Raw genomic sequence first — 11,531 nt, forward strand, 5'->3', positions numbered from 1 at the left:
GCAGGCTGTGGAAAGTCAGTAGTTCAGCAGTTCGACACCCGAGTTGCCGCATGACGGAGTGAGCTCCAGTGTTCCCTCTAAGCTGTGGAGTCTTGTGAGCAAAAATTCTACTTTGTGAGCTACCGGAATTAAAATTGTGAGCAAACCATTTGGCTACTGCATCAATTAGTTTGCTCTGGAGCCCTCCTTCCTGATCGAAGGCAAAAATGTGTGAGCCGGAGGCTGAAAAACTGTGAGCTAGCTCACACTAACTCAGCTTAGAGGGAACACTGGTGAGCTCCCGTCTCTAGTTCCAGCTCCTGCCAACCTAACAGTTCGGAAGCAAGACATTGCAAGTAGATAAATAGATACCACTCTGGTGGGAAGGGAACAGCGTTCCGTGCGCCTTGGTGTTTAGTCATGCCGGCCACATGACCACGGAAATGTCTTCGGACAGCGCTGGCTCTTCGGCTTGGAAACGGAGATGAGCACCGCAACCCTAGAGTCGGATTCGACTGACTTTTGAGCAAGGGAGACCTTTACCTTTACCTTAATGCATGGATTGGCCACTTTGGCTTTTCTTTTGTAGTTGCTTGGTAAAGTTACTGTTAAGGGTTGGAGTCAATGGTCTACTGAAGGCACCTGCCAACTAAAACGACAATGCCATGATTGTGCCACGCCCATATGAAGAAGAGATTGGATTTATACCCCGCCCTTCGCTACCCGAAGGAGTCTCAGAGCGCCTTACAATCCCCTTCCCTTCCCCTCCCCACAACAGGCATGGGCAGAGCTGCAAACGTTTTCTGTCCATAAATCTTTTTCAAGATCTTTAGGACTCATCCTGTAGACCAGTGGTCCTCACTCCAGGGCTCATGATAGTCACATTCATAATTACCATCAATCAAAAGAGCCAGAATTACTACCATGTGTGGTATGAGGCTTGCCCCTTAGGGAAACTCACAGCTTACCCATTTCTCTGGGAGCTGTTTCATGGTGGGCATTACCTGCCACTTGCTGAACTATGTGGCTGGTGCTACATTGGAAAATAGGGCTTAGTAGAGCCACAAGTGGCTCCTGAGCCACTGAGTGGCACTGCTGTAGGCAGTGGGTGCTCTATAGGCCTTCCAGCAAACTCTTGTTTTGGGAGCCAGAGGAAGGAAGAAGAAGAAAGAAGGAAGAAGAAGGAGAAAGAAGAAGAAAGAAGGAGGAGGAGGAGGAGGAGATTGGATTTATACCCCGCCCTTCACTACCCGAAGATGTCTCAGAGCGGCTTACAAACTCCTTTCCCTCCCCCTCCCCGCAACAAACACCCTGTGAGGTAGGTGGGGCTGAGAGAGCTCTCTCTTGAGGACTGCTCTTGAAGAACAGCTCTGAAAAAACTTGTGACTGACCCAAGGTCACACCAGCAGCTGCATGTGGAGGAGTGGGGAATCAAACTTGGTTCTCCCAAATTAGAATCTGCACTCCTAACCACGACACCAAACTGGGGAATGGAATATTGTCAAAGTGCAGATTGACGTTCGTGTACTTTTGGTGCTTTGTGGGGTACCATGGAAAGGGACAACTCAAACGTTGCCCCTGTGGAGACTGACGCACCCTCCAAGAGAAAGGACCTAATGTCCATGAAACACGAAGAGGCAGGGGCGATCCTTCTCCACACTGGTGGTGCAGCCTGTAATTAGAAACTGTGCACATTTGGGTGTTCCCTGCATTCTTATCACAACAGGTCCTCTTCGCCTCTGCTTGCTCCACAGCCTCTAGCATCTTTCCACTTCTTTTCTCTTGCATGAGGACTAGAAACTTTCTAAAAAGGGATTCTAAAAAAATTGTTGGGGCTTAAAAATAAATGTCAGCGTTCTCAGCACTGCCTGTCTGCAGCCACACAAGATGCCTTTCTCTGGAGCAGATCAGGCAAAAGTAAAGCATTTCCCCACCACTGGCTACATACCAAGTGCAAAAGCGCCAGAAACCCAGACGTCCGGCGCCATCTAGTGGCTGATCCTTACACTGAGCAGAACAGTGGTCCATGTTTTCTCCTGCGACTGGGCTCACTGTTGATGTTATCACAGTGGAAAGGGAATGACAGAGCTAAGTCCCTAAACACTTAATTCATAAATCACTGGATTGGATCCTAAGCCTTGTTCACATCCCTCTTTGTGCGCTAGAATCTTCTATTTATGCAATACCAGCTTCTTAAAGGTAAAGGTTCCCTTGCTCGAAAGCCAGTCGAGTCCGACTCTAGGGTTGCGGTGCTCATCTCCGTTTCAAAGCCGAAGAGCCAGCGCTGTCCGAAGACGTTTCCGTGGTCATGTGGCCGGCATGACTAAGCACCAAAGTGCACGGAACGCTGTTACCTTCCCACCGAAGTGGTCCCTATTTATCTACTTGCAATTTCTTGCTTTCGAACTGCTAGGTTGGCAGGAGCTGGAATTAGAGACGGGAGCTCACTCCGTCATGCGGCACACTCAGGTCTCGAACTGCCGAACTACCGACCTTCCACAGCCTGCAGTTCAGCGTCTTAACCACTTGAGCCACCGCAGCTCCATTGCACCAGCTTCTTGCAGTCAACTAAAGAGTGCCTGGCAACAGAGAAATGAAGTCCGCAATAGAGGACCGCCCCCATCGTGGATGAAGAGGACTGTGAATGGCAGCTGGGCTTCAGATCTAAACCTTGATTTATAAGCCCACATTTCTTCCAACAATTTGGAGCACAAGGCAGACATCAAAAGTTAAACGATAGAACCATATTTAAAAAACTTTCCCCCAAAAGTCATACAGAGCAGGTATGAAAAACACACAACACAAGAGTTGCCGTTTAAAATTCCACACTGTTGCTCCATTTCAAAGCCCCAAATGCTCTGCTAAAAAAACCCTAAGCAACAACATTTTTGTGTGTGTGTTTGTTGCTGTCGTAAACATCTAGACACTAGGCTGGACCTTACAGAGGGAAACTCACCTCCCCAGAGAGTCCACTGGACCCCAAAGTGGCTTTCGAACTGCTGGGTGAAGAAGAAGTTGAGGACGCTTCCAAGGCGGGAGAAGGAGAGGGTCAGCCCAAAGGCCAAAGCCAGCTCTTTCCCCTTGAACCAGAAGGCGGTGATGCGATTCTGCACAACTCAAAGCGACAAGGGGGGGAGGGAGAGAGAAAAACCAAGAAATGGATGTTAACTGAAGGTTGCTCCATGTGCATGGAAGCAGGGGTCATTTCCTGCAGGAGCGCACAGGAGCGGAGCTCCGGCAGCAAAGAGCCCAGGGGGCGGGCACATGCAACAAGCCCCACCCCCTGCTCCGAGCAGCCCTCGGTCAGAGCAAGAAGCAGCCAGGTAAGTTGCAGAGCCCCCCCCCCCAGCCCCCTGGTCCAAAACAGTCCAGTGGCACCTTTAAGACCAAGTTTTATTCAGGTACAAGCTCTCCCTCCTCTGCGAGGACAGATCTGCACGTGTTCCCCCCCCCCAATAGCTAACAATCCAAAACAGTCCAGTGGACCTGAGCGGTGGGTGTTGCCTTCTAACACACTTCCGGTGATGTCAGGGGGTGTGGCATATGCAAATAAGTTATGCTAATGAGTTGTGCTAATAAGCTCCTGCACCTCTTTTTCTATGAAATGACCCCTGCATGGAAGTATGCAATATGTTGGATTCATGGCATGATCAGGAAAGGATTTCTTTTTCTTACTGGTGAGCGACCCGTTTCCAGAGCCAAAAAGCAACCTGCCCGTCAGCATCAGCGGCAAAAGGTATGGCGTTCCTTTAAAGTGAGAGCCCAGGGCAAAAACGGATGATCCCAGCACGGTGAGGAAAGAGAAGACGAAGACACCAACTAGGGAGAAGGAGGGATTGTAAAAATCAAGACATGTGGGCTTCCAACACCAGCACAAGCTGGAGCTCCAGTCGATGATGCACTTACTGATCTTAGCATTTAATGAGTTACTATTAATACTCATTCGGCAGATCCCAAGATCTACTCATTACCCATATGGTTTTATTCCCCCCCCCCACACACACACACACACATGCACACTGTTTGCAAGGAGTCCCAGGTACAGGCATGCATTTCATCGTCAAAACAATCCTGCAAAGTCAATTGCAGGTGGAAAGGGGTGATTGGCCCAAGACCACCCAGTGAACTCAGTTGGTGAGTGGGGATTTGACTGGGTCCCTCAGGTCCTGTACCCTCTCCACTGCCTCACACTAGAACTATTACTGACCCCAATTTAGTACGTGGCAAAGCAGAGAGAAAGTCTACATCTAGATGTAGAAACATATGCACGGACCTGTTTTGTCATTGGGCTCATTCCCTCCTCACACCACGGTCAGGGTTAAACACCACCCAAGATGTGCAGCTGCAAGTGCAAACCTAGACCAAGTTTAATCCCCCAACCAGGATTCTAACCTGGCTCGGGACCTTAACTAGCAGGGGGAAACTACAACCTTTGAGCTTCTGCCTGTCAGGCCAAGCAGTAAATTAATTTCTGCTATTATGGTGTCAGCTATGCTGCCATGGGGGTTGGGATGTTCTTTCAGTGTCTGTGTAAATTGCTTTCGCATTCCTTTCTCTCTGCTTTGCGCTGAAATGCTTATCTCTATAGAAGTACAGATGGCGGTGTGTGTTGTCTGCCTTCCAGGCAAGCCGTGGGAGCTGAACAATTCCCAGCTTCGCATAGTAACAGTTTGCTGGCTCTAGCCCCGGCGCGGGAGGGTGCCTAATTGGCCAGCGCAGTGGGGGGGGGGCATACGAATACCCTGTATCTCATTAGGTTCAAGAGGCAACCGCTATTCTTAACAGTGACTATGTTAATGCATCTATGGCTCTTCAATAAAAGTATAACCTTTCTAAAGAAGTGTATACTCCGTTGTTGGCTGTGGGTTCTGACATATGGTCAACTCTGACTATCTCTGGAATTTACCAAAAGCTAGCGATGCACGGCAAACAACCTAAATTCTTAAAGATGATTCAAACTTTGGCTGGCCCTTGTGTCTTGGTGCATCTCAACACGTTCCAGGACCTGATCGTTTAGGAAAGACATAGGACTAAGAGAGCAATGGTTAAAAGAGGGGCCATGCCACATAAAGACAGAACCATTTGGGATGAGCCCTAGTTTGACTCTTTAGAACTTACAGCGATTTCCCAGTTTGTCGATCAAGAAGCCAGCAACGATCACCACCAACGCATTGCTACAGAGAAGAGAAAGAAAACACAGCATAATTTCTTCTCTCCTTTTTTTTTAAAAAAAACCCTACCTTATATTTTTGCTCTACGAGAAGAAACTATTACATATGACACAACAACTTTATTATACTTTGTACTGCATTTAGAGTGCCAACATAAAATTCATCTCAATTTGAAATGTCTTTTTTTAAAAAACAAAAACCAAAAAACAGAGTCAAGTTCTCAAAGGTTCATCCATTTACTGTTCTGTGTGGTCGTTCTGGTGCTTTATTTTTTATTTTATTTTTTTTTAATAATATTTTTTATTTTATTAGAAATACACAAATACAGATGTGAAGATGAAACATTTTGAAATAACACAATAAAACCAACATATAAACTTTCAAATAAGATTTCCACATTGTTACCTTTATGTGTGTGTGTACATATGTGTTTTCCGTTCTTTAAATATTGTAATTATCATTAAACCTTCGTTAAACCTTATAACAATATTATATTAAATTATGCAACTCATACCCATGTGAACTATATAACAGATTAACTGAGTTTGTAGGATTTTCTAATGATTACAATATTAACATCTTCTGGATTCAATACCAGTTCACTACTGCTTATTTCTCTGTCAACAAAAGAGGAAGACACTCACGTCCAGGCATAGATGGCGTACAGGAGGTTGTATTCTTCAGGGGTCATGCCCAGGCCTTCCACACAGCCGGCTGTCCCGTTCTGCTCTGTTCCATTCGGGTGTGTCCCATTCAGACAGGTCAGGTTCTAGACCACAAGGCGAGAAGAAGAAACATGAGCTGCAGCAATAATCAAGAGCCCAGCTGGCAGATGCCCCGATCTATACAAGCCAAGATGCCCAGCTACCTGTCTGCCCCACCACCTTGAGGATCATAGCCAATGGGCATGTGGCAGTTTGCTCTCACAATATTTAAAACATTAACAACTGCACATACCTTATGACTGGGCAGGGAGCCACAGCCTGGTCACAGTGGAGGCTGGTCCATCTGCCCCCAGCACCCTCCTGCCTGCCTCTTTACTGCCCTGGCCAGACAGGCCAGGAATAGGCAGGCTGTCGGCTAAGGCAATCACTGCCTTGGTTTTGTTGAGGGCTTTTCTTCTCCTTCCTTCATAAAAGGTAAAGGTTCCCTTGCTCGAAAGCCGGTCGAATCCGACTCTAGGGTTGCGGTGCTCATTTCCGTTTCCAAGCCGAAGAGCCAGCGCTGTCCGAAGACGTTTCTGTGGTCATGTGGTCGGCATGACTAAACACCAAGGCGCACGGAACGCTGTTCCCTTCCCACCGAGGTGGTCCCTATTTACCTACTTACAATTTCTTGCTTTCGAACTGCTAGGTTGGCAGGAGCGGGAACTAGAGACGGGAGCTCACTCCGTCATGCGGCACACTCGGGTCTCGAACTGCTGAACTACCAACCTTCCACAGCCTGCAGTTCAGCGTCTTAACCACTTGAGCCACCGCAGCTCCTTTCTTCATACCAGTACACTAATTCATTTGGCAGGGAGCTGTCTTTATGGCTCCAAGTCCCTAATTGGTCAATGGATCACAAGAATCCACTGACCAGACCGGTCAGTCCTTATCCCTTCCCAGGGAGAGGCGGGGACTCAGGGCAGGACTTTTTTTTTTAAAAGAGGTGCCAGAACTCTCAAGATGGAGATGAAGTTTTCCATCTGCATACAGAAAACTCATGAATGTTTCATCATTTTAATAAGAATTTTGTTGAAGAGGTTACGGAACTCTGTTCTGGCGCATTCCCCCAGAAAAAGATCCCTGTCTCAGAGGAAGAAATATTATGGCTACTAAATCCCAATGAAATGGTGTGCTGTCTCTTTAAAAAATCCATCCCCACCCCAGGGTCAAAACCAGACCTATATGAATCCAGGAATTTTGTTGTTGTTGTTAAAGACATGCCCATTTCAATCAAGGCATTTAGCCCTGCCTCTTCCAAACAGCAACCATTCCTTGCTGAATGGGAAAAGAGAAGACCAGAGATTCAAAGGTATGTGTCCCACACTGATGTTTTGCAGCAACAACTTCTTTATTTTCTTTTTTTTTGGGGGGGGGGGGGATCCTTTTCCATGGCAGGAACCAGAAAGCTGTTGGTTTGTCCTCCCATATACAATTCCTTCTCCAAAGAAAACCAGACTTTTTTTAATTCTGCAACCTTTAAAATGTACTTGAGAGTGAATCCTAATGGTTATGGCAGAAATTACTTCTGACTAAACATGCACAGGATTGTACCATAGTGGTATGTTAAAGGCGCTCTGCACATGCTCTCATTTTGTTATTAGAATTTCCAAAACAAATTTAACTCCAGGAAGCAAAGTTACTGGGGCTCCTGAAAGTCTCTCTGCTGGAGGCAGCAAACCTTGCGGTGTTTTGGGCTGGTGGTATAGAGTTACTTACCCCACCCAGGAGGATGCCTTTGACTGCTACAAGTGGCCAAAGAAGAAGAAGAAGAGAAGAAGAGATTGGATTTATACCCCGCCCTTCACTTGGAGTCTCAGAGCGGCTTACAAACTCCTTTCCCTTCCCCTCCCCCACAACAGACACCCTGTGAGGTGGGTGGGGCTGAGAGAACTCTGACAGAAACTGCTCTTTTTCAAGGACAGCTGTGCCAGAGCTTGTGACTGACCCAAGGTCACATCAGCAGGTGCAAGTGGAGGAGTGGGGAATCAAACCCCGTTCTCCCAGATTAGAGTCCGCACACTTAACCACTACACCAAACTGTGTAGTGGTTAAGTAGGCCTCCTTGCTTTGTGTCACTTCACAACATAGACAATGAATTCTTTGGCTAGGGTGCTGGGGACTTCTGGCTCTTTGATAACATTCTCTAACCATCTCATCCTTTGCCGTCCCCTTCTTCTTTTACCTTCAATTTTATCCTATTATAGTAGACAGTATTTTGGTGTATTTCCATGCTGCTTTTCTGCTTCAGCTTGATTGGGTTTCTGTTCCCTGCTAAACACTTACCCCTTGGAACTGGTCTTGCAAGACACTGGGGATATCGAAGCAGAAGTAGGAGCCAAAGGTCAGGAGGCAATTGAAGAAAAGTACCAGGAACCTGTAGTAAGCTGCAAAAGGAAAGCATTGGCTACCAGGAAGCAGAGCAATACACACGTGCAACTGAATGGGGGGACGTTATGGCATGCTGACTGGACCCAGGCCTGTGCCAAGGGAGAACTGATAGCAACACCCCCAAACTGGGGTGGCCTTTTCCCACATGAACTTGTGCATAACTTAACATAGTAACTGGGAACCCTTTCCAAGGCACCCTTGCTTTTGGGAACAAACTGAGGAGACAGCCTCTTCTACGGTAGCACCTGAAGCTAAGCAGGGTTGTCCACAGTTAGTACCTGGATGGGAGACCAGCAAGGAAGGCTTGGGTTGCTACAAGGAAGGCAGGCAGTGGCAAACCAGGACTGCTCGTCTGTTGCCCGGAACAACATTCTTCCCTGTTCACTGTGGCACCTGAGGTCTGCTGATCTTAGAGGCCCCTCTGTGAGGCGTCATCCCTGTCTATCAAGGCAGACTTCATCCTCATCTCTAAACTAAACCCCCATGGGGGAGGTGTTAGCCGGTGAAGGGAAGGTCCAGCTCGGAAGCCTGGAAAAAGACCTGTGATGAGCCAATCCGGCCAGGCGGTGGCAGTGTGGCGCTACGACTCAAAGCAGTCCTGGTAGAACTGCCGTCATCAAGCCAAGCAGAAAGTGAATGCCGTCCGGAACACAGCTGAAGCTTACAGCAGAACAAAATCCCCGTCGGCTGCAAACGTGTGCGATTTAAAGAATTATATGTTGTCCTCCCTTACCCCCTATGAATCATTGTTAGTCCCTTGTGAAAACTTGTGTAACTGTAAATCGCTCAGAGCCAGCAGCTCTGCAGGATTGAGCGATCAATAAATTGAAAGATATTATTATTATTATTATTATTATTATTATTATCTCCTGGACTCATGATGAAATTTCAAGATCCGTTTACCTGGCTTTGGCTGCCGTTTTTATTGCGTTTTCCCACATTGCCCCTTGGTATCCTGACAAGGTGGAAGCAAGCAACCATGCTGTAACAGTGTTTTTAATTGCAATAAATGGTTTTATTTACTGGCTGGTTTCAGTGTTGTTTTCTAATCTTTCTGCTTGTAAAGCTGCCTTGATGGCTTGCTGTCGAAAGGCAAGATACAAGTTCTCCAAACAGAGCAGCCACGCATACTTGGAAGCCGTGGAATTTTTCTCATTGGGTAAGCACCTTGCTTAATTTTTTTTTCTGCTAAATGTTAAGGAATATTAGAATGGGACATACATGGATGCACACTCATCTGGATCACTGGTTCAAAGCGGGGGGGACGACAAGTGACAGAAAGGCATTTTGCATAAATCCACTCTGTAAGATGCTCTAGAGCAGGGCTGTTAAACATGGAGCCTGGTGGCTGGATTACGCCCCAGAGGGCTTCCATTAGGCCTGCAGTGGAACTGGCCATCTTCTGCTTCCAGATCTGCTGCTGCATCATTGCTTGCTTCACCAGACTCTCTTAATCCCCCCGCCATTTCATGTTTTAACCTGGGTCCTAGACTCTGTGGTCAATGTCAATAAATCAAAAGTAGGTTTACAGCTTACAGAGCTAATGTTTGAAGCATGTTTTTATTTTAAGTGAAAAACTCTGTGTGTCCTTTATAAAGTTTATATCTCTGCTACTTGGCATTACATTTTATGACACACATGGCCCGGCCCAACAAGGTCTCATTTATGTTCGATCCAGCACTCATAACAAATGAGTTCGGGCATAGATAGGTATAGAGGCATATCCATCTCCTGGGGGCTATTTGGAGAACCATCCTGAAGGATACACACACCACAGCAGACAGAAATCCTGGTTACCATAAGATCATAAGAGACGCCAATGTTGGATCAGGCCAAAGGCCCATCTAGTCCAACACTCTGTCACACAGTGGACAAAAATACCAGGTGCCATCAGGAGGTCCACCAGTGGGGCCAGGACATTAGAAGCCCTCCCACTATTGCCCCCCCCCCAAGCACCAAGAAGACAGAGCATCACTTGCCCCAGAGCCCCTATCTATACCTTGTGGCTAATAGCCACTGATGGACCTCTGCTCCATATGCCTATCTAGTTCCCTTTTGAAGCCGTCCATGCTTGTAGCTGCCGCCACCTCCTGTGGCAGTGAATTCCCTGTGTTAATCACTCTTTGGGTGAAGAAGTACTTCCTTTTATTGTTCTAACCCGACTGTTCAGCAATTTCATGGAGTGCCCACAAGTTCTTGTATTGTGAGAAAGGGAGAAAAGTACCTCTTTCTCTACCTGTTCTTTCCCATGCATAATCTTGTAAACCTCAATCATGTCACCCCTCAGTCCTTGTTTCTCCAAGCTAAAGAGCCCCAAGCGCTTTAACCTTTCCTCATAGGGACAGTGTTCCAACCCTTTTATCATTCGAGTTGCCCTTTTCTGCACTGTTTCCAAACCTATAATATCCTTTTTGAGGTGTGGTGACCAGAACTGCACACAGTATTCCAAATGAGGTCGCACCATTGATTTATATAGGGGCATGATAATATTGGCTGATCTGTTTTCAACACCCTCCCTAATAATCCCCAGCATAGCACTGGCCTTCTTTATTGCAGTCACACGCTGTCTCGACATTTTCAGTGAGGAAGGGCTCCTCAGAGTCTAAAGTCCAAAAGCCTCCCCCTCCCCAACAGTCAGGTGACAAGAGATGGGAAAGCGGCCTCTCCCCTCCGCCCCCTGCTCCTTGGAAACTGCACGCCCAGGCGGGGGCACCGCTACAGAGATGCCTGGATAACCGGGCGGGGGGTGCCTGAAGGACGGGGCCTCTGAGCACATGCAAAGAGCAAACCCCTCTGGAGCCCACGCAGGCCCTTGGCGCAGCGGGAGAAGGGGCAGAGCGGGACGCGCAAAGGTGCCGAAGCCCGAGTTCCACGATGAAGCCCTGGGGAAGAGGAGCCAGGCGGTCATGTGACGGAGCGGTAGTCACGTGACCGGCCAGCCCGCGCGCCCGTCTCTCACCTTTCTCCGCCGCCGCTTCCGCCATGACTCCAGCTGCCTCCTCGGACGCACCGCGCCTGAGTCTCGCCCCCTCCGCTCTGACCACGCCTCTCCGGCCCAGGCACCGCCTGGCACCGCCTCGCGCGCGGCTCCACCCCCTCGCCCGCTCCTTTTGTCTCCGGCTGGCGGCCCTCACGGCCTCCCCTACCCGATAAGCCACGCCCCCTGATGAGCAAGGACGGATTCCCCTCCCCTTTCTCCTGCCCAACCTTTTTCGCTTTTTGGTCTCGCCTGTCAATCTAAACCCCGCCTCGCTGCCTCTCACGCGGCGGGCCCCCCCCCCCCCGG

At 48.2% G+C, this 11,531-nt stretch overlaps 1 protein-coding gene across 1 annotated transcript in view; it reads right to left on the reverse strand.

The window, feature by feature from the left end:
• Positions 1-11,274, reverse strand: part of LOC107124639 (major facilitator superfamily domain-containing protein 1-like) — a 29,324-nt gene extending 18,050 nt beyond the window's left edge. Inside the window, exons 1-6 of the mRNA XM_015428131.1 lie at positions 11,205-11,274; positions 8,141-8,241; positions 5,795-5,919; positions 5,098-5,153; positions 3,655-3,798; positions 2,936-3,094 (exon numbers count right to left, since the gene is read on the reverse strand). Coding sequence (XP_015283617.1) covers positions 2,936-3,094; positions 3,655-3,798; positions 5,098-5,153; positions 5,795-5,919; positions 8,141-8,241; positions 11,205-11,229 — 610 coding nt within the window. The 5' untranslated portion in view covers positions 11,230-11,274. The remainder of the gene's footprint in view (positions 1-2,935; positions 3,095-3,654; positions 3,799-5,097; positions 5,154-5,794; positions 5,920-8,140; positions 8,242-11,204) is intronic.
• Between the last annotated feature and the right edge of the window lie 257 nt (positions 11,275-11,531).

The sequence above is a fragment of the Gekko japonicus genome, unplaced genomic scaffold, assembly GCF_001447785.1.
Source record: "Gekko japonicus isolate JY-2015 unplaced genomic scaffold, Gekko_japonicus_V1.1 scaffold1343, whole genome shotgun sequence".
Lineage (NCBI taxonomy): Eukaryota > Metazoa > Chordata > Lepidosauria > Squamata > Gekkonidae > Gekko > Gekko japonicus.